At 37.3% G+C, this 22,552-nt stretch overlaps 3 protein-coding genes and 1 long non-coding RNA gene across 5 annotated transcripts in view; 2 read left to right on the forward strand and 2 right to left on the reverse strand.

Moving 5' to 3' along the window:
• The first annotated feature begins 118 nt into the window (after nucleotides 1-118).
• LOC103524974 lies at nucleotides 119-2,862 on the forward strand. The gene is made up of 3 exons (XM_008490018.3): nucleotides 119-381; nucleotides 818-1,082; nucleotides 1,495-2,862. Exons 1-3 carry the CDS (start codon nucleotides 253-255, stop codon nucleotides 1,986-1,988), a joined length of 888 nt encoding a protein of 295 aa, XP_008488240.1. The 5' UTR covers nucleotides 119-252; the 3' UTR covers nucleotides 1,989-2,862.
• Nucleotides 2,863-3,746: 884 nt separating this feature from the next.
• Nucleotides 3,747-4,536, forward strand: LOC113465586. The gene is made up of 2 exons (XR_003390247.1): nucleotides 3,747-3,946; nucleotides 4,199-4,536. It is a non-coding gene; the product is annotated as an uncharacterized LOC113465586 (long non-coding RNA).
• A 126-nt stretch (nucleotides 4,537-4,662) lies between these two features.
• On the reverse strand, nucleotides 4,663-5,855 carry LOC103524975 (protein OPI10 homolog). Its single transcript, XM_008490019.3, has one exon. The coding sequence runs from the start codon at nucleotides 5,658-5,660 to the stop codon at nucleotides 5,049-5,051; it is 612 nt and encodes a 203-aa protein (XP_008488241.1). The 5' UTR covers nucleotides 5,661-5,855; the 3' UTR covers nucleotides 4,663-5,048.
• Nucleotides 5,856-6,688: 833 nt separating this feature from the next.
• LOC103524977 (puratrophin-1) overlaps nucleotides 6,689-22,552 on the reverse strand; it is an 81,507-nt gene continuing 65,643 nt past the window's right edge. For both annotated transcript variants that reach the window (XM_008490021.2, XM_008490020.3), the window contains 13 exons: nucleotides 15,453-15,647; nucleotides 14,918-15,112; nucleotides 13,529-13,757; nucleotides 12,678-12,804; nucleotides 12,173-12,319; nucleotides 11,402-11,477; nucleotides 10,968-11,082; nucleotides 10,480-10,628; nucleotides 9,714-9,926; nucleotides 9,012-9,155; nucleotides 8,236-8,449; nucleotides 7,755-7,871; nucleotides 6,689-7,303 (listed from right to left, as the gene is read on the reverse strand). In XM_008490021.2, coding sequence (XP_008488243.1) covers nucleotides 7,026-7,303; nucleotides 7,755-7,871; nucleotides 8,236-8,449; nucleotides 9,012-9,155; nucleotides 9,714-9,926; nucleotides 10,480-10,628; nucleotides 10,968-11,082; nucleotides 11,402-11,477; nucleotides 12,173-12,319; nucleotides 12,678-12,804; nucleotides 13,529-13,757; nucleotides 14,918-15,112; nucleotides 15,453-15,647 — 2,199 coding nt within the window. In that variant the 3' untranslated portion in view covers nucleotides 6,689-7,025. The remainder of the gene's footprint in view (nucleotides 7,304-7,754; nucleotides 7,872-8,235; nucleotides 8,450-9,011; nucleotides 9,156-9,713; nucleotides 9,927-10,479; nucleotides 10,629-10,967; nucleotides 11,083-11,401; nucleotides 11,478-12,172; nucleotides 12,320-12,677; nucleotides 12,805-13,528; nucleotides 13,758-14,917; nucleotides 15,113-15,452; nucleotides 15,648-22,552) is intronic.

Genomic DNA, 22,552 nt, shown 5'->3' on the forward strand with positions numbered 1-22,552 from the left:
GAGTCTCAGTAGCTGTTTAACCCTCGAGACTACTACAGATTATCTTGATCCAAACCATCCTGGATCAAATCAAATCTTGGGATTCAACAGTGGATCCTATCCTAAATGAAAAATAGACACTGCACTTACAACTCTTTAGTTGCACTTGTTAAATAATTAAAATGAGGCTAAATCTGAGTTTCACCTTTTACTTTCAGGTCTACAATCCCTACAGTGAATTCAGTGAAACAAATATGAGTCAAAAGAAATGTTATGGACAAAAAAGTTGGTATGAAGAAAAAATGGGACCAAGAGAAAGTTGATGCCTTTTTGAAATTTACAACTGAAAAGTTTAAAAATCCTGGGTCCCATATAAAAAGTGAACATCATGGAAAATATCTTGTAAGTTTGGCAATAAAAAGTAAAAATAGAATATTGCCTACCTATTTGTTATTTCCTAGTTTTTTTTTTCTAACCAGAAAGAAGGATTACTTTTTATTCACACCAGGTAAACCTACAACATTCAGTAGACCTGTCATAAAAGGATTTTATTTTTCCTTTTATTTCCTTTTTTATAATAAACTAGCCAGATTTCTCCTAGTAAGTCCTTAAGGCATGGCTGTTCATGTCACTCACCCATTTAGTGGTCTTGCTCGGCATAGCTTAACAAAAACAAACCAGAAAATAGCCTATAACCTTCATGGGAGTGCAAGCAATAAGTTCACAAAGTTTCATAGCAATCAGATGAGCGGTTTGACCAGGCATAAAGTTTGAACAAACAAACACAGACACACACATTCATTTTTATATATTAGATTGTTTCCTTTCTTCCTTCTAGGCAATTTTCCTCCATTTACTTGAGAATGAAAATTTCAAACAAAAACTTCCCAAGTGCTCCAAGCATAGTAAGGTGTCCTTGGTGTTGGAAAGTTTACTTGATGCCAAGTTGACTTCTGATGAACTACTTCTTCTGGGCAAAAGCTTATGTAAGAACCTCTTCTATTCAGACCTTCTGGCCCAACTCATTCTGGTCTTGTTTGAAAAACATTTGACGGAAAATGAAAGGGTCCTTGACTTCTTAAGGACTGTCTGGTTTGACAAAGGTAAGTCAAGATATAGTCTCAGTTGTTATCATTTCATTTTTTCATACCTGCGAAAATGGGTTACAAATTCAGTGGGTATTACAAAATGACAAGCCATTTTTTTGCCTAATCCATGTGCACTTTTTTTCTTTCTTTATTAAAAACTAGCGGGATACCCACAAGCTTTGTATTGCTCAGTTTTTGGCCAAAAATTTCGAAATTCTTGAATAACTCGCGAACGGCTAGCTTTAGGAAATTTTAACCTAGTCTATAACCACCACCATAAAAATATGAACCTGTGTACAAAATTTCAAGTTTCTATGACTTACCGTTTAGACGGCAACCTCTTACAGACAAACAGAAAACCTCTCTTATTAACAAGATAGTGGAGGAGAAACATTGAACTGATCAATTAATTTCAAATGCGTTTCAGACATTATCTGTGATCTTCCCAGTACTTGGACGTTATATCTCCATCACTGGCCTCAGCACTTAGAAACACATGTGCTCAACATTTTACAATCTATGAAATCAACTCTCCCAGACCAACTAGAATCCAGTCAAACTATTTCCAACATTTGGAATCAATTTGACAACCATTTTCTCATCAAAATGTGCTGCAAAAGTGACCATCTTTTCCAAGCTGTCTGTCAAATATTACAAGCTATGCTATCTCACAGTGGGTGTGGAAAGGTGATGTTAAATTTCATAAGACTATTTATAATTAGTGTAGGTGAGTATTGTGTTCAGAATAATTCTGATATTGTAGACCTGTATCCAATGTCTGTCCAGTCTGTAGTGTTGTGTTGTACACTTAACATGTACTCTAATGTTCACCAGTATGTAGATAAGATACCAGCTGACTGGAAATTCATATTGAGTACACACTATCCAAGGTTAGCAAGTATTCTGTTGCAGATCTCATGAGGTCTAGCCAAATAGGAACACAGGTCAAATTACAACCTGTAGAACTGACCTAGCAAGGCAGACATGTTACTCTCCAAGCTATCTAGGTTAGCCTATTTTCGTTTAAATTATTCTGTCAACTTATAAAAAAAATAATTGTAGAACATATTCATAAGAAACGGAATATTTTTGTAAATTTTTATATGTACCTACCTATTTTGTAAAATAAATTGTAATAAAACTTTAGAACGAATGAAAACAAAATGATTCAATTGGCTTTTTTTTTATTTTTAACCTAACGCCTGGTATCTATTTGATTGTGCAATGTGTCTACTTCATCAAATCCAGTGGCCACGCGCAGAAAATATTTGGTGTTAGGGCTGAAAAAATATTTGTGAAACCCACCCTTGGAGTCTTTCAAAAAATAAAAAACACGTATTTTATACAAACAGTTATTTTTTATCCTATATTTTATCTTTCTTTTGCAAAAAGTAAAACATAAATTTATTTTTACGTTTCGAACTATCTACGTACGAGTACCTAGGTATGTACTGGAACAGGAAAATAGAAGACATAATCACCGGATTTTATTGATTTGGAAGGGGCAAAAAAGTGGTTGGAATTTTTTCTGGATATCATCCATGCACTCCCTACTAAACAGATGCATCCAACGTTTTAAACCAGTAAGTTTAATGAAAATCATGTTATTGAAAAAGACCCTTGCTCCTTGCTGATGCTGGAAAATACTTAAAATGTGCTTATTTTTTCTTCTATTTTTGTGTTCTCTCTAGTTTTGATTGAATGTGTATTTGAAAAAATATGTTCCGCTGGTAAATTATTACAGAAGAAAATGGAGAAATAAAAATCAGGTAAAACTTCGGTGTCCAATAATTAGACTGGAAAATACTTAAAATGTGCTTATTTTTTCTTCTATTTTTGTGTTCTCTCTAGTTTTGATTGAATGTGGATTTGAAAAAATATGTTCCGCTGGTAAATTATTACAGAAGAAAATGGAGAAATAAAAATCAGGTAAAACTTCGGTGTCCAATAATTAGCAAAAAACGTAGATCTAAAATTATATCTATGAAATATTAAATATTAAATTTTTACAAGCTTTTGATTCAACAACTGGGAAAGAAAAATAATCAGCGTTTTGTGTAGGTACAATTTTTGGTTAGTCAATTTGGTAGGTATTGAAAAGGAAGCCACTCTATTCTGAAAAATAGCTAAAATGGGTTCAACTTTCAAAGCGAGCTCAACAAAAAAGGGCACTCAAGGTGGGCCATTTAAAAAGATAAACACAAATAAGCTGCAAAGAAAAGAAATCTTTAACTGTTATCTAATCTAATTTATAGTGTCCACAGAACAAATGCGAATGTATAATGTATCGGGAAAATCGTATGGTAAAAAACCGGTAGGTATGTTAAATAAAAAATAATTAAAGTACATAATAGAGGTAAATAAATAATAAATTTTGTATACATACACGTCGATTATTTTATGTAAAAAAATAGAATTAACTACTAATGAAAAACCGTCAAAATAATAAAATATAATTATTAATATATGGCTTAAAAATAAAAACTAAACCTTTTTTTTTTTTAATAAACAATTAAAAATGGCAACATGAAAAGAAAACGCGTTAAAAAAAAAAATTCTATTTAATGTATTTTGCTAGGTTCTATGTTTTCTCCATTTGAGGTAGGGAGAAAGCGAAGGGAGTAGAGATAGAGGGGGAGAGAGAAAGGGAAGTAGGGAGAGGGAGAGGGGGAAAACATGAAAAGAAAACGCGTTTAAAATAAAACACCTAATGTCGAATTAAAATAGAGAATGCCACCAGTAGAATAACAGTCAGAGGACAATTAGAACCAATTGGTTGCGGTTGTCTAAAATTGTATTGCCGAATTTCATACCTCGGCTTAGATTGAACCCACCCTATTTACCAGGTAAGTATCTTGACCATCACACCACCGAGGGAGGTTATGACTGTAGTAGTGTAGTATCATATTCTATGGAATAAGTGCAGAGAAGAGTGGTAACTTGTGATGGCATTCTCTAATGGGTAGACATCCAACTAGTCCTAATAACTGAAGTAAGATACTAAATGTCGGTAAGGGGTTGAACGTAGACATCCAACTACTCCTAATAACTGAAGTAAGATACTAAATGTCGGTAAGGGGTTGAAATCTCTAAGTACAGAGGAATAATTTCAGCCTCCGTAGGAGACACAGGTTATGTAGTATCATATTCTATGGAATAAGTGCAGAGAAGAGTGGTAACTTGTGATGGCATTCTCTAATGGGTAGACATCCAACTACTGCTAATAACTGAAGTAAGATACTAAATGTCGGTAAGGGGTTGAAATCTCTAAGTACAGAGGAATAATTTCAGCCTCCGTAGGAGACAAGTGGAACCTAAATGACAACAGGGAACTATGCTAGTTGGTACATAGTTATCAACTTCCATTAGTTGATAGAGAGTATAACATGTTGGTACTATGCTACCGTTAGCTCATACCTAGGGAAGGGAGAGCACGTAAAGAAAAAGAATAGCACAAAAGCAAAGGGGGGAAAAAACCAATGAGATATTTCGTTGTCATAAGGAATTTCCATCATGTAGTAACGCGGCTGTTTTACAATCAGGTATATGAAGATTATGAAGTATACTGTCCAAGAAAAAAAAAACAAAAGAGTCATCATGATGCAATGACAAATAAATAAGTATTAGTTTAACACACAAAATAATGAAGAAAAAAATGATTCTAAGAAGTTCATTCAGCAGTGAGCCCATTTATAAAAGAGATGTTATGCAAGTAAATTATAAATGGGAGGAACTGTACACATTTGCTTGCATGTAATGAAGATGATCCCTTTCAAGAATGACCCCATGATGATTTAGATTCTAATACAAAACTTGAATAAACAACCTGTCTTCAAACACCACACACACAGCAGTCAGCCTGGCCTATGCAAAACTCTCTAGTAACTGTACTACATATGGTGGGCCCAAGACAGATGTCAGAAAATAGAGCAAAATACAGTAAGTACCTTTGAAAATGCAAACATCATTATAAGTATATTATTACAAGGATTGCCAAAAATTTGGATTCAAGGCAAGTTTCCTTTCAAAATTTTGATACCAATTCTGCACAGATGAAATCGGAACATATGTTTCATTAGGATTAGGCACCATACTGGCTTGTGTTGTTGAGAAACTGGAAATATAATTAACAAAGCTTGTGACCATCTTTTGACAAAATTGTACAAAATTAGAGAGTGACTCATTTGATTTGCTTGCTAAGTGTTGATTTACAACTTCAATGGGTTCAACAGAAATTCCTATTTGAGCATTGCGTGAGATAGGTTGCTGTCCAAATGGATTATACAAAGCTACAGATGTACACCCATTGACTAATGTGTTCTCTGTGCTTTTTAAGTTTGATATCTTGAAAATGGAAGAAGGTTTCTCATTGGCTATGACTCCCAGAAGTTTCCAGTTTGAGGGAGAATCTGGTTCAGGCCAGTTGAAGTAAACCATCCCTCCTGTTCCTTCTGGAAATGGTGTTGTTCCTGTCATGAATACAGCTATGTGGTTAATTGTGTCTGCTTCGGGGATAGTGAAGAGGAATCTGTTTTCAGCCACAAGTTCATAGTTTGTTTGGACCAAACGTCCACTCACCAAAATAGCAAACATTTTTGTCTCCCTCTGACTTCGATTCCTTTCTTCTCACAGATACCAGATCCTTCTAGAAATTGATGAAGCATATAGGTCACTGCTACAACATGCTAATGGGTTCCTTGACACAAGACACAACGAAAGGAAGCTTTTATGATAGTTGAAAGTTACTTACAATGTCTAAAGAATAACTCAGATGAAACTTTAGAAGAAAGCCGGTCTTCTAGAAATTGATGAAGCATATAGGTCACTGCTACAACATGCTAATGGGTTCCTTGACACAAGACACAACGAAAGGAAGCTTTTATGAGGTTATGACTGTAGTAGTGTAGTATCATATTCTATGGAATAAGTGCAGAGAAGAGTGGTAACTTGTGATGGCATTCTCTAATGGGTAGACATCCAACTAGTCCTAATAACTGAAGTAAGATACTAAATGTCGGTAAGGGGTTGAAATCTCTAAGTACAGAGGAATAATTTCAGCCTCCGTAGGAGACAATCCGACTTGATCCGACCAACCGACCATCCTGTGATTCCTGTCCTGTGCTGCTGAAAGATCAAATCGCTGAAAACTGGGTTCCTGTACTTCGTCGTCTTCGTCCTCCTGTTCTATTCCTGTCCTTGAGCAAATGCCATTGATCCCAATAGAAAACTTATAATTTCAAATGCTCAGTGAGCCTCTTCCTAACTGATAAACATTGTCTACAGTTAGTCATCCCTGTTCAGGTAAGTTCCCTGTCAAATGTTCCAACAAATTCACAAGCAACAAGCTCCCTCAGTTGTAATGGTCATTTATCTGGCTGAACTGTTTTTTCACTCATCCTTACTTTGTTTTAGGATGGGATTGACCAAGCAAAGTTATGCATTATAGCTCAACCAGCAGGGGTTTGAGACTACTATATGACAAGAGGGAACTATGCTAGTTGGTACATAGTTATCAACTTCCATTAGTTGATAGAGAGGATAACATGTTGGTACTATGCTACCGTTAGCTCATACCTAGGGAAGGGAGAGCACGTTAAGAAAAAGAATAGAACAAAAGCAAAGGGGGGAAAAAACCAATGAGATATTTCGTTGTCATAAGGAATTTCCATCATGTAGTAACGCGGCTGTTTTACAATCAAGAGACCATGGGTTTGAATCCTTCATTTTGATATACTTCACTCTAACCTGACACTTGGAACTTGCCGCGTCACTAAACTATTCTCGGTACTCAAATCCGTAACCATACCGGACTCACAATCGAGAGACCATGGGTTCAAATCCTTCATCTTGATATACTTCACCGGAACATGGAACTCTTTGCGACTGCGTCACTAAACTATTGGATCTCGGTAACCATACCGGGCTCAGAATCGAGAGACCACTGGTTCAATACGGCCTCTACAACTTGACCGACACCTGATGACTGGGACTGGTCGAATCTGACGTGACAGAACTGTTCGACCTCGTAGTGTGCCAATCCGTGACTATGCCAGACTCGGCGGATGAACATTGCGATGTCTGACGAGGTCCTCCCCCATTCATACTGCCTGATGAAGAACCGCCACTGCTAGAGGATACGGAGATGATGGAGTGAGGTCTGGTACGAGGTCCTCCTACGTCACTCAGACCTCCACTGCCTGGCATTACGGCGATAGAGTTACGGAACTTGGGAGTCGCTGTGGAGGAGAGAGGAGAAATTGAAATTAGTTTTTTTTTTTTTTTTTTTTTTTTTTTAAGGGCTTTGACAGAGGGAATTGCAAACGCACAGAATAAAATAAGCCCCGGGTGGCAATTGATCCCGCGGCCTAGCGCTTACAAGGCAGACACGCTACCAACCAAGCTAACTAGGCTGGATGGGGATCTTTAAATTTCGCGAAAAATTCCGTTTAACCTTAGAACAGCCTGGTTCATATCTACCCTATGATTTGTTGGCCAACTTCATGTAGAAGTTGGTGTAAACATGTCATACAACCGTAAACCGTATGATTTGTCTTTCAACTTGTTTTTGGGCAACCAGGAGAAGTCCGTAGACTTGTATGAGACAGACGGGACTCCTAAAGTCTAATGTGGTTAAGGTCATCTGGGGAAAGAAAAGGAGTCCTATTATTTCAGTAGAAGGACACTTACTTTTGTTAAGTTGAGTGATGCTTATGGAACGGTCACTGATTTGGTCGGCACTAGGTCTGATGTCCAGGCATGGCTTGTTGCCTATCCCCATGGACGACATTTCTTGAAGGCGCATGGCTGAAATAATACACAATGAAACAATGTTATGAAACAGATAACCGAAGTTACATAGCTAATTAACTACTTTACAACATTGAATACACTATCAGATATGCCTCCCAAGAAATACTGATGTTAAGCGACATTGAGTTTGGAGTATATATGGATGGGTGACTAACTAGACACACAGGGCTATTTTGGGGCTAGACTAACTAGACACACAGTGCTGAGGGCTATTTTGGGGTGCACTCAGCCCTACAAGAGCTTCATTCTTCCTATCATTTTTTTTCTTTTTTTTTTAGACTGGGAGCATAGTACTGAGAAGTCCTTTTTTATGTAGGTGAGACGAAACGATGGAAAATAAATCCAATTAGATCCTTACCTCTATTCCGGAGAGCCTGTTTCCACAGAAGATTTGACAACTCATCGGTCCACGCCTGTTTGATATCTTCGCTCATCGATTGCAACGTAAACGTTTCGTTCGGTTTCCGCTTTCGGAACCAGATTTCAAACTTGGTACTCGAGTCTCCTATTTGAGCTGTGATCCCGATGTCTGACATCTTCATGCTGTGCTTGTAGATGTACAGGTCAAGGTTCTGAAAGTAGAAAAGAGGTTGAGGAATTAATATTGGAAACCATAAAATTTAAATTTTCAACAGGGCAGGAGGTACACAATAGGGCTGCCTGGAAAGGACTCACAAGAAACGCCAATCCTATTCAAGTAGGAAAAGGCTAAGAAGAAGAAGATTATAGGGAACCATAAAATAAAGACGAAATGCACCATTTAATCTGCCAGCGCCAGCCTAGTTAGCTTGGTTGGTAGCGCGTTTGCCTTTTAAGCGCTAGGCCGCGGGTTCGATTCCCGCCCGGGGCGGATTTTATCCTGAACGGATGTTCGTTCTCGGAACGGCTGACTTTCTCCTATCCTGTCTTCCGTCGATTTCGGGACGATAGAAGATCCTAGCAGTTACAGTTCCCTCTGTCAAACCTCCTAAAAAAATAATACATAGATAAATAAATAAATAAATAAAAAATATTATTGTTTATCTACAAGCTAGGACTGACTAGTCCTCCGCAAACACACTTCGTACACAAAAAACCCACTCTCAGGCTTATTAGATGTAACAGGCCTAAAGGTTGGGTTAGGCTTACACTTACCTTTCTATCTGGGAACCTCCTGGCCTTACTAAACAGGATCAACTCTTCAAACAGGAATACATGGCGGAGACACTTCTTGCCTTTACCTTGCGACACGATGAACTCGTTCTGTCTTAGAAGTCTGCCTTGCTCTTTTAGATTAACCTGAGGATGAGACAACATCAGTTAAATGGGGAGACTGTAAGGTCCGTAGACCTGCGCACTGGCAACAGCCCATCTCTCTGGCCGAGTGGTCAAGAGTCTGAAACTGGGGGTGCTGGGTTACACCAGCCTAGAACTTAGTAAGCTTGGAAGGTACCTTGTAAGCGCTAGGTCGCGGGTTCGATTTCTACCCAGGGCGTATTTTATTCTAAAGCGTATTTTATCCTAAACATGTCAGGTTCGTTTTCCAAACGGCCGGCTTTCTTTTATTATTTCTCCCTCGTCTCTTCGCTTTCGGGACGATAACACCTTAGCAATTACAGTTCCCTCTATCAAACCTCTTTTTTTCAAGTGGCATTTCGGGAAGAAAGGTATATTCTATCAAGCGTGCCGGAAGGTACACGAACGTCAAGGGTTCGAAGGGACGTCCCACCTACAATAACACGGACTAAGGAGCGCGGTAACGCTCCCCCGCCAAGTCAAGATAGTTTGACACTTTGACAGCGCTGCTAGAAATATACGCCACAGAGAAAGTAGCCGTTTTCGTTTAGTTCTACTTACATCACATTCTCGTAGTGAGTCCATAGCGAGCAAATCATTTCCATGCCTCAGCTGGAATCGAACCATACTCTCAGCCTCCTTGATATCCTTAACGTCCTGTCTGGAAGCCTTCATGAGTTGTTGTAGCAGGAGAGCGTACTTCCCCATCCTCTGAACTGGTTTGAGTAGATAGGACGCGAGATCCATGCGATCTGCCAGCTCTAATTGTTTGGCCTGGGAATAGAAACGAGTGAGGAGTTGTTTGTTAAGGCTTTTATTTTTGTATGTCTTTGAATCCAGCAATGACATTGTAGGTAAATATTGGGAAGCCAGAGGTAAAATGACCCAGTAGTCAAATGACTCGACATTTGCAAAAAAACGACATTTTTGTGTGTTGGCGAAATCACGTTAGACTGCTGGGATAAAGGGACTTTTTAGTCCCTTTTTAAGCAGGAAAAACAAGATTTCCAGTCTATTTAATGTATTTTGCTAGGTTCCAAGTTTTCTCCATTTGAGGTAGGGAGAAAGCGAAGGGAGTAGAGATAGAGGGGGAGAGAGAAAGGGAAGTAGGGAGAGGGAGAGGGGGAAGAGATCTGCCTTCAACCTTATGATCTTAATTTTTTTAGGTTTTATTTAACGTGGCAGGATTCCCGGAAAGAGCTCTTCCACCCAAAACACATGTCATGTCCTTTACGAGTCTTCAATAAACTAATCTCAGCGCGAACAACTTACTGTCAGTAGTGTTAAAACGCCTTAAAGGAAGAAAAACTCAACAAATGGCGCTTACCTTGAAGAAGGAAGATCCATACTCGGTCATGAGAGCGTCAGACTTGGGCTTGTTCTTATTGTACAGGGCATACAGATAGAACTTGTTCTCGTGGTTGAGGAAGCACTGGCCTACACTCAGAGGCAGATTAGCACATTGCTCTAGCTCACCTAGCAAACATGAAAAGTGCAATTTGAAATCAGTTAAAATTCATTCTCTGCCATTTTTTGACCTGTTTTTGCGCCAGTTTCAGAGAACCACCCATTGTTTTATATCATAGCAAAGCTATTTAAATAAATAATCAATATCATGACAAAAGTGAGCTATAAAAATGTTAGAATCATTGATTTTTTAGTAAGTTATTTATAATATAATAGCCTTCATACAAAGCTATAAGAATAATTATTTTGATTTTTTTATGATCTTTAAATTTTTTGCCACTTAGATTATCATTGTACGATGTACTTTCATGTATTTATGTGCAAATAAAACATATATTCTATTCTCACCTAGGAAGTGCTGACTGTGAAACTCGTAGATCTTCTCTATATTGCCGAAGATCACGTTACGTTGTCCGCGTAACGCTTGCGGTATGTCCTCACGAGTCAGCTCTGGGATGTAGTTCTGAAACATGAGAATAGACTGAATTAGACTGAGCCTAGATTATTTTTTCCTTTGTGATCACTGACAAATTGACCACTGCTCTAACATGTTGGCAGCCAAAGCATATTCGTTCTTTAGAATAAAATTCGCCCTGGACTGGAATCGAACCCGCGATCTAGCGCTTACAAGGCAGAAGCTCTACCCACTAAGTTAACCAGGCTGGCGAAAAGAGAATAATTAAATAAGTAGCGTTCAACCCAGTAAAAAAAAACTTTGGTTTCTTTTATTTTATATTTTTCGAAATAATTTGTTTTATATTTATAACAAACTAAGTACTCACCAGGATGACATACTCCAAGGACTTGACATAGTCCCTCTCTGTCTGAATCATTTCTCTCATAATGAACAGCAAGTTCCTGCGGTAGACATAAGTGAATTTCAACATTGTTACAATCAATCAGTAGTCAAACTTCAGAGAAATTATTAGACAGGGGAAAAGTTAACAAGACAAACAATAAAATGGACAATTTACTCGCAGGGGTTTTTTTTTTTAATTCCACAATGGGACGTGTATTTTATTATTTTTTTATGGTATAAAAAAGTATCATCTTCTGAAACACCATTAACTCGTAGGTAATACTTTCCTTTAGATATTTTTATATTGAACTCACCTCGATTTGTTTAATATGACTGTCGATTTGTTTACAACTGTCGATACCTAGTACCCTGATATGACTAATAGGGATGCTCCTTCTACCCTCGCAGTCACAATGTTTTATGAATCATACTCGGACAAAAAAGGTAGATTACGTGTACCTATTTTATCTAAAGGTAGTCTTTAAAGGCCTGGGTAGTAGGTTATAGTAATTTTACCTTAGACTGATAATTCATAGATAAAATTAGATACATAGATATGTAATGTTTTTAGTACAGTAATTCAATAATTGTGATATGATGTCTCTCATACCCCTAACAAATTTCTTGAAATTTCCTTGTTCAAACGTTAAATAATATCCGATGGAAATGATATTTCTTTTTTATTATAAGAACTTTTTTAAAAATTATTAAAGAGAAATAGAGGAAGTGATATTTGGACGGTGTATTAACTTACTTTTGAGTTTTGAGTGTTTGTACGCCACAACTGGCCGAGTCTAAATCTAAGGATAACTGACTATAGTGAAGATGACTGTTGACGGATACGGGAGGCATGGGCTTGCTGAGGGAGTTCTCTGACGGCTCCTCGCAACACTCTTCACCGCTGAAATGGGGAAGTAAAAAAGTAAATTTGTTAGATATCAGAGCTGCTCATCAGCCTTGTTAGCTTGGAGGGTAGTGCGCCTGCCTTGTAAGTGCTAAGTCGCGGGTTCGATTCCCACCCGGCGCAGAGTTTATCCTCAACAGATAAGAGTCGTTTTCGGAACGGCTGCCTTTCTTCTATCCTGTTCTCCTTTCCTCTTCGATTTCGGGACGATAAAATCTATGTTGTTACAGGTTTTAAACCCAAAAGATGAACAGAAATAGTATCTGGGCTCTTTTTATGTCCTAGTTACCTATGTGATAGATTGTTTATATTTATTTCTTAATTTACATATTTAAAACAATTTGTTTGGACGTACCTCTTCCCAGTATCGCTGCCCTCAGTGGTGTTATCTACAGAAGATACCTTGTCCTCTTCCTCGTCATAGTTCTCAGTGGGATATTGCCAAGTACATGATCTCTGTAGCGGGTGATTGCTGTGGTTACCTGAGGGACAGAAAACAAGAGAGATGTAAATATGGAGAAGTATCGTTAGCCAGTGACGAGCGGAGATAGCACGTTGAATGTACCAGATCCCAATGGATCACTGAAGTTAAGTAATATTGCGCATGGTTTGTATCCGGATGGGTGACCATCTGGGCAATTGCGGGCTGCTAGCTTTTCCCGATCCCACTCAGGCTGGGTGAGGTTATACAAGTGTAAGTACCTAGTGCTTTATTTAGACCGTATAGCTTAGAACAAGTTGTTCCATGTTCCAGAACAAGGTTAATGTGAGGAGGCGGATAGCTTGTTGCTGAATGGGGAGTAAATCCCTGTCACTAACAGTGACGTGAAGCGCATTAAATAAAGTGATTTCGGGACGATAGGACCTATAGATGGGTGTTACAGTTCTCTCTATCAAACTTAAAAAATTGTTCCTACATACCTACTTGGAAGAATACTCATCAGGGAGTCTTCACTCCATGTAACTAAAAAGCATAAATAATAATAATGCCCATTTATACTGCTCGCATAGGACTGAAAAGACCCTTTACTCTAGCAGTAGGCTACTACTATTATTGTGGTCAACTTCTCAAATTAATTTGAGGATAAAGTTCCATACCTTGGCTGGGATTGAACCCGCGCCCTCCTGTTTACCAGGCGAGCGTCTTGATCACTACACCATCGAGGCATAAAGTGGGTGCCCCCACAGTGGAAAAAAATCCCTTACCTGTACGACAGTAGCACTCCTCTGGTATAGACGGGGAGGGGAGGGTAGAATTATCCCCGGGGTCCCAGCAGGGACAGGCATGGGAAGGGGTGTGGTGGGGGGAGGGAGAGGGGGCTAGGGATTTTCTACGACTAGGGAGGGGGGTGCTTGTGTTCCATTGGTGCGTCGAATCCGCGCCTAGATAGCTTCGGATCTGCTCCAGGGTCTCCTCACACCGACATTGGGCAACCTGGAATAAAAAAAGAAGAATAGAATAATGCAAAATAGATTATTCGTAAATAGAAACAGGACTAACTACTCCGTGTTGATGGGAGCCAAAAGTCTAACCCATACCAATAGTCTGTAGTACAGCAATTCATTGAATGAAAATCTCGATAACTTGAAATCACTCTTTTTCTGTCTAAAGCTGTATCCACACTTAGTCGACGCCGTCAATCGACAAGGTGAATTTATGTTGTCGACGGTTTCAGTCGACATCGATCGACGGCATCGACTATGTGTGGACACGGCTTTAGTAATATTAAAGAACAATGTAACACAAAAATCCAGCAAAAGTCCTAAAGCTGCAAAAAGTCAACAATAAGAAAAGGAACCTTTAACCAGTAATACACTAAGGACACTACTTCCATGACACTCTCAATGAACTGAATGAGATAACTTGGTCAGTGGTAAACAAGTCTACAGGAATGTAATCTAATACACAGTAGATACCTACCTAATTACCTTAATCTATCTATAGCTGTTATGGTTTAATTGACTCTGATATCAAATGTCTGAATTAATGAATGAATCAATTGAATCTACAAAGATAGAGGTAGTATTGATAGATCTATTTTATAGGAATTACTATGTAGGTATCTACTAGGAAGGTAGGTAAGTATCTACCATTAGATAGTTCCGGTCGAAGATATTCGATACTTCTGATATTTAGCGGAAATATTGGTAATCAAAACTCTATCAGATTCCATAGGCTCTACTTCATATTTATGACAACATTGATAATAAACAGGTATGAATGACTAAAGTGGAGCATTAAACGGAAATTGGGTAGGTGATTAGTTCATTATTAATTATTAGATATGCAATTATGCAAATTTCAAACAAATAATTATACTAATTTATTGGCTTTGATTTTGATAATTTTTTCAGCTCATCAACGTTCCAGTTTCAAAAGTGAGGGTCCGGGCTAATGGTAACATTTAACCAAGTTCGCTGCTCATTTTTAACGTGGCGTGGTCAAGTAGCGACCAGTGGCGACATTACCAGTGTAAAAAGATTATTGAAATATGGAAAGTGATTGCAAAGGAGACACTTAGTAATGCTGTAATATCTACAGCATTGTGAAAAAGCTCATGATTCGATTTGATTTTTGATATCATTTTTACTTACTTTACACTGTTCAATGAGTTTGTCATTGTTGAGCTTCTTGGCTAGTTGGATCATTTCGGTGAAATGTTCGCTAGCCAGAGGTGGATGTGCCATCAGGTATTGGCGTAGTTGTTTCACAGTCGGCTCGATGCTGGTTTGATCCTCTGGCTTGACGCGGGAAATGTACTTCATGGCTTCCAGAGCCCACTCGTAAGCCTGGAACAAATGAGATGAGATAACTATGAGGGCCGGAAAAACAATATTTATTTGTTACCTATTTATAGATTACTTAGCAAGCTAATCATAAGTATAGTTTTAGTGTGAAAAAAAATAAAATAAAAATAAAAATAAACAAAAAACAGGTCTAGTAAGTATAAGTAACATTTCAAACAAGACCAACCATTTCGCCAAAGACTTTTAATTTAACCTTTGTGAAGAAAATAAAATCCTCCTCATTAATTTACTGATGAAAATTTGTAATAAAAAAACGAGTAGAAAAATAATAATGCAAGAATATCGGTTCAATCCGGGTATCGAACGCAGGACGTTGGCTTACCCGGTCCAGCAGATAGTAACACCGACTGGTATCCTCCAGTCTCTCCCTTGTGTCTTCCAGGCGCTCGCTGAACCCTCGTAGGTGTTGCCTCAGGTTCCTAGCCAGGTCCTTGAGGCCGCTGCCCCCAGTAGTCACCCCCGGGGCAGAACTGCCCCCACATTCCTCCAGGAGATCTCCGGCCTTGTCCAAATTCCTCTGTTAACATAAGAAATGAAGGAGTGGTTAGAATGGGGTGTATAGGTTTTGGGACGCTCTTGAAGTAATGCGAAGGCGGTTCCAAGGTACACTAAAAATTGGGTCGCTTAAAAGTTCTGGTGTGAAAATCACACTTTCGATAATATTCAGTGTCTCTCAATAAACATTTGATTATTGAAAGCAATATCCCCCTACATATTTTCAATAGTCCTCCAAGATCTTCTTTAAGTGTGTTCTCACATGGGCGTATATTCATTGCCTCAATTATTTGTATTTGACCAACGCTAACGATTCAATGAATATAACCTTCATAATCCCAAGCTGTGTGCAGAGATAATGCTAGTGTGTCTATCTGCAAACAAGATTAATAGAAATGAACCTAACCCTTTGATTAATAACAAAATTGATCTCGAATATCATACGCAGGGTAGGACGCTCTTGAAGTAATGCGAAGGTGGTTCCAAGGTACACTAAAAATTGGGTCGCTTAAAAGTTCTGGTGTGAAAATCACACTTTCGATAATATTCAGTCTCTCAATAAACATTTGATTATTGAAAGCAATATCCCCCTACATATTTTCAATAGTCCTCCAAGATCTTCTCTAAGTGTGTTCTCACATGGGCGTATATTCATTGCCTCAATTATTTGTATTTGACCAACGCTAACGATTCAATGAATATAACCTTCATAATCCCAAGCTGTGTGCAGAGATAATGCCAGTGTGTCTATCTGCAAACAAGATTAATAGAAATGAACCTAACCCTTTGATTAATAACAAAATTGATCTCGAATATCATACGCAGGGTTATAGCATGTCTGTCTGCATTTCTGCAAACATTCTTTGGATCTCCAATCTCCTTATTATTAAGTCTATCTGCAATTCTTTGAATCATCCTTACCAACCCTGTTATTAAAGAAAATTGGTGTTCAGTTTGATTTATTTGCAACGTTTTTATTTGCTTTGAGGTTATAACGAGGTCTGTGTTACCCTCGAATTGAATCAGTTAATTCCAATGGATGTTGAAGAGCTATAAATCACAAACCGCACGCCGCAAAACCACTAACAATCCAATGTTGCACAAAGCTTTCCTATAAATTATTCTTTTGAACAATATAAACCTTTGAATTAATCTTATTTATGCTGAAGTGGGTACATACCATATTGTTTAGCAGTTGAAGAAGAACAAGGTTTTTTACCTATTCAACACTTAAAAAAAAATCCCGATTTCATTAGTTTGAGATGTTCACCATAGGGGGGGGGGGGTTAAAAAGGGCCATTTTTTTAATTTTTTTTTTAACTTTTCCCCTCCCCGTCAGGAAAAAGTAGGGGGGGGGGGATTAAAAAGTGCACTTCTTTTAGTATTATTATTACCTCTTCCCTCCTCAGGGAAGTTTCACACCTGGATTTACGGATTATCTCTGAAAATATCCCGGTCTCTCCCCCCTTTTTGTCTCTTTTTCAAGGGGTGAAATTGGGTGAAGTACTGCGTTTCAAACATAAGTAGGTATACGTCTGTAGATGCATAGTGCATACGTAGTCCGTAAATGCATCTGTTTGGGTTTGGAAATCTGTTATTTCATTTTCGAACAGACCAGGGGGCTGATATCAGCTCTAAATCGATTCAAAGGGGAGGGGGGTTAATATAGGGGTATAACAATATAGGAGTGGTAGGTACGAGTATAATGATAGGCGAAAGGCGATGCACGTCCGGAAAACTCGTTTTTTTCCGAACAATACCGGTTCATTTCTTTCCATAGAAAAATAATAAAGGTGAAAATTAGAGAAGAAAAGGTGTTCCGAATCCTAGAAAAAACAGGATGTCTCGGATTGATTGATTTTTTTTCTTTTTTCAATTTTATTTAATAAGGAGGTATAACTTGAGCAAGAAAATAATAAATAAATGTATGAAATATCTACCCTGAATAAAATGTGCAATTTGTCTTCGTGCCTTTGGCATTCTAGGTTAATGTCACCAAGTCACCATTGTGACATGTGACAATATGAAAATATTTTCTGTATAGAAAATAATATTGATACTATTTCCAAACTTCAAAGATGCCTACATGGACCAAAAATTGAGTCAGAAAATGAGAGTGAGGACAATCAATCATGTTGTTTAGTATGCAACTAGGAACTTCAACTTCTTTCTCTCATGCTCTCTATAAATCCCTTGTGTATCCGTAAACCATAAACCTCCACCAACTACAGTTCCTCTTAGTTGAAAACGATAATCAAAATTTATGATTCTCCAATAAAATAGATATAGAAATGGGGTTCTGGCTTGTAATCCCATTAAAAAACCATATGCAACCACTATAAAAAATGAACCGTATCAAGTATCAACATGATTGTTCAAATTTGTTTCTAGGGGTGAAAATTATAGAGCAGACAACTTGAATTCAAAGTGTTTCCAAGTGTTTTTAAATGTGCCTGATTCAAGTATTTACCTATGTTTAATCAGCTATTTTTACCTATGTTTACCTATTTACCTATGTTTTTAATCAGCTATATTTTTTTATATGAACCTTAAGTCTCAAGTTTGGGTCAAAATTTTTGAAGTCCTTCTGAACCATTTTTTTACTGATCCTTCCTAGTGTACCACTTTTAATCTAGTTCAAAAATTTTAAAAATATGTAGGGGAGATACCTTCCTATTGCTTTCAATAATCAAATGTTTTCTGAAAAAAGAGGTGATGGAGGAGTACGAGTATGTATGTCGGAATTTTGCTGTAAGTTCAGCGTTCGTTTGTTGCAAATAAAATGGCAAAGCTTTTACTTTTATGCCCCCTATGTAGAAGAGAACTGAATAGTCATAGAACTTGTAAAACAAACATGTTTGAAGCATTTACAATCTCTTCACAACCATAATGGGTTAACTCAGTTCATCTTAGTTTTTCAATTAATTCCATATCAGACTATTTCGAAATCTTGAGAGAAACAGTTATCCCCGTTCTAACCCAGAACAAAACCCTCATATCCTAGAGTCTGGACCCATGGAAGCAACCCCAAGGGTCAGCCAAAATTAATCGACAAAGAAAAGGAAGTCAAAAATCAGTTACGGATTTAAAATTTCCTGCAACTTAACTGTCATAACGAAATAATGGAACAAAAAAAGTTGAATAAAAAGGATTGTTATTAGGATTAAGGAGAGTTAAAAGGGGCGCCCACAAAATTTGTCAAACCCAGAGAACAAGAAATAATCAAAACTGTCACATGTCAAAACTCATAAGCTATTTATAATCATAGCCAAGGTATAATCATATTTGAGCTGCCACATTAGTTTTGTAGAAAAACAAGAGGGCGTAAAAAAGTGAACAAATTTTGATGTGTCAAAACTGAGAAATTTGATATTTTAAGATTTCGTAAGCTTTGAGCCACAGAAGAGTTCAAACGACGGAAGAACAAATTTCAAAGGAGTACTCTAAAAACTATCCCTTAGCCTCAAAACTCTATTACAAGGTAGGTCACCATATACGTCACTATACATGGAACTGAGGCAATGAAAGCCGGTATAACAGAACTTGCGTGCAAAAAATCAATAATGTTATGATTATGAACTAAGTACACTATAAGGAGATACTTATAACTTATTTACAAGTTTACAACATGTCCACAATATTACTGATAGCTTCTTTCTGAGAGATATTAAGATTTTGAAACAATCTATAATACCAATTGACCTGTTGATAGAATACCTTGGTAAAGTACTTCTAAATTGTAAAGTATCTATTCTGTAATAGTGTTACGTTAGTCAATAAAATTACTACCCATAAGAGGACTTATGGTACCTACTCCAGCTGACATACTTCAAGCATACCTCGAGAATATAGAGATACCTAATGAATATATAGGTATAGACAACTGTAGTAGACACATATGACTGTAATAGTATACTTGGGAGTTCATAGGACACGGGTGGCTAAGCTATTATTTGAACCTACTATTGCCACAAGCATTGAACCATGCTTTGGCCAAAGTTGCAACACTTTCAGGACGCTGCTGGCTATGCACATATTCACTGTCGCCTTAGAACGCTATAATTAAATCTGCTTGTACCTAGTCCTAAAAAAAAAAAAAATAATAAAAAAAAAAAAAAAAAAAAAAAAAAAAAAAAACACCAACTTTTTTCTTATCTCCCCCCTCCCTAAAAAAAAAAAAAAAAAAAAAAAAAAAAAAAACTGACATACCTATTTATCTAATTCCCCACATCTTCCTAACATTCTTTTTAATCACTCTGCAAAATTTAATATTACTATTCTATGTACTCGTACCTATCTCTACATATTTTCTGTGCCCATAGTATAAAGGTTATCATTAAACGTCACTGTTGGTCAATTACAAATTACCAGTAAGCTGAAGTTTGGTTGGTAGTAAAACTTGGCTTGGAGGATCAAACAACCGAAGTATGAAGTATAGTAAACAGCCGAGAAAAGATGTGCTCATTTAAATGACTGATAATTTAGTCACTCCAATGGACTTAAGGGTAGGAAAAATAACCAGATTTTAAATGGCCCAATCCAATATTAGGTAAGTAAGTACCTACGTAAACTGCCCCGTACCTTTTCAATAGATACTTTCTCGAGTCTCCCCCTCTGTTCCTACCAACACAGGTACCTACTAAACTTTTTGCACGAACTTTATTATTATAAACTATTTATTAAGGTTTTCAAATGTCAGACCAGTGCAATGTGCAGTATTTAATACCACACGAGTTTTTCTAACATAATAATTATTTCATAGGTGGCTCGTGCTTCCAGTCAAAAAGGTGTACAAACTTTTTGTACTAGGCCGAAAAAGATGTCGAAAAATTAATAGGTATTTGCAAAAGTTAGATGGTTAAAGTACAAGGGGGCTAAATAATATCGGAATAGTAATGTGAAACAAAGAGATAACAGGGATTTTCATGAGCTCCTGATTAACTTCAATAAAATTACCTATCAGCTGACGTCTACTAATCCAGTAGTCTAGTGACTACGAAATCTGAAATTAGTAGAGCCGCCAAGTGGAATATTCAGGCAGTATTTTCTCACAGTCATCAAAAACTTTCGTGTTTACTTTTCTAAATGGACAAGAAATTGACTAACAGTAAGATGCTGCTGATATAGGTAGCTATTATGATAATGGTATTGTTGCTTGATGAATTGCTTCCAGCAAAGCACATTGCGTTTTTGAACGACTACACTACAAGATTACGTGTATAGATTTTTTCAATAGAAATTTGTTGCACCAATTTCACCAATAATTTAGGTACCACATAACTTTCATTATCAGATTTCAAATTAAATGATTAAAAAAAAAAAAAAAAAAAAAAAAAAAAAAAATATAATTGTACATACAGTTAAAAACAATATTGGTTATTGGGGAATTACCGTATTTGTCAAATATTGGGAATTCTTTCATCATTAGGTTGGTGATTATTGCGCAGGGTAATGTTAATATGTTCGATTACTAAACATAGACCCTCATTATTCTATTTTTTTACTTTCTATTACCCTTACGTATAGGGAACCTATACAAGGTAATGAGAAAGTATTGCAATCGGTCCAAATTTTCAAAATCGGGAAATGATTGGGAATATCCGTTTTTTTTTTTTTTTATCAAGCACAAGTAATTTTGTCCTAGAATTGATATAGGAAACCTCAAGTACTCTTATTCATTTGGAACTCAGGTGCTGGTATGTCTACAAAGTGCAGTGTCAGATTTTTGTATATCGGCTGGGAGCAGTTTGTATGTCTAGTTGTGCTTGCCCATCACATTGTCGATTTCGACTATTACGTGACGAGTCTTCTTTTCAATTGACCAACCTAGAATTGATATAGGAAACCTCAAGTAGGTACTCTTATTCATTTGGAACTCAGTTGCTGGTATGTCTACAAAGTGCAGTGTCAGATTTTTGTATATCGGTTGGGAGCAGTTTGTATGTCTAGTTGTGCTTGCCCATCACATTGTCGATTTCGACTATTACGTGACGAGTCTTCTTTTCAATTGACCAAGCACCTCATTCTTTCCCATTGACTAGTCATTCATTCCAATGTTTGCTTTACTCTCACAGACAGAGAAATATTGTTCCAGCTTATTGAGAATTGACACATTGCGAAGTGTGAGGAAAGTTTGGTTGGATCTGTACAGAGATCTTCACAAATGATAGACTGATGATGGATGAGAAATCAGTTTAGAATTGGAACACAGATGTATCTGATAAGTAGACAGATTAGATGATAAAGTGGGTACCATGAGAGTTAAAAGTGAAAGAAACCTACGCAGAGTCATTTTCGTGGCAAAAAGTGATGAAATCTGGTCACCTTCAACCTAATAATTATCTCAGCTTAACCAAACTGTTCAACCACAACTTTATCACAGTTGTCTGATCAGAGTAATGGATTGAAAGTCATTCGTCAATTGGATTATGAATAATGAATGACAAATATTGGATATCTTACAAATGATATTAAGTGAAAACAAGACCATTAAGGTAACTTCGATCAAATTCCATAGATTCAGTATACTCTTTATCATCAAGCCTTAAAACATTTTGTTGTACTCGTGATTTCCAGCCATGAACCTTGTTGATGGTACTAGTGAAAAAAATCATCAGCAATTTTCCAAGACTACAGAAAAATTGGGTGGAAGGGTGGAAGAGGCAGTGAGAATCCTGCCATTAAAGCCTTAAAAAAACTTCAAAAGCTGAGTTGACTCGATTGCCATACGAGACGAGACAACCTGTGACTGAGGCTACTAGTGAGCCATATGTAGCCACTATAACTCAAGAGGACAATGTCGCTTTGTCTACCCATAACGTCCGTGATAATCCTCGGTTCACATTAATTAGGAAATGCCTCGTTATAGCAGGAAACAAGAAATACTATATGATTCACGAAAGAACACAAAGAACGACAATAGAACAT

The sequence above is a fragment of the Diaphorina citri genome, unplaced genomic scaffold, assembly GCF_000475195.1.
Source record: "Diaphorina citri unplaced genomic scaffold, Diaci psyllid genome assembly version 1.1 scaffold130, whole genome shotgun sequence".
In the NCBI taxonomy this organism is placed as follows: domain Eukaryota; kingdom Metazoa; phylum Arthropoda; class Insecta; order Hemiptera; family Psyllidae; genus Diaphorina; species Diaphorina citri.

What these genes read in the sequence shown, in the direction of transcription:
- LOC103524975 (XM_008490019.3), bottom strand. Translation starts at nt 5,660, where the DNA reads ATGTTTGCTATTTTGGTGAGTGGACGTTTGGTCCAAACAAACTATGAA.
- LOC103524974 (XM_008490018.3), top strand. Translation starts at nt 253, where the DNA reads ATGGACAAAAAAGTTGGTATGAAGAAAAAATGGGACCAAGAGAAAGTT. An exon ending in AACATCATGGAAAATATCTT is followed by an intron (nt 382 to 817) that starts GTAAGTTTGGCA and finishes TCTTCCTTCTAG; the next exon opens with GCAATTTTCCTCCATTTACT. An exon ending in GACTGTCTGGTTTGACAAAG is followed by an intron (nt 1,083 to 1,494) that starts GTAAGTCAAGAT and finishes AATGCGTTTCAG; the next exon opens with ACATTATCTGTGATCTTCCC.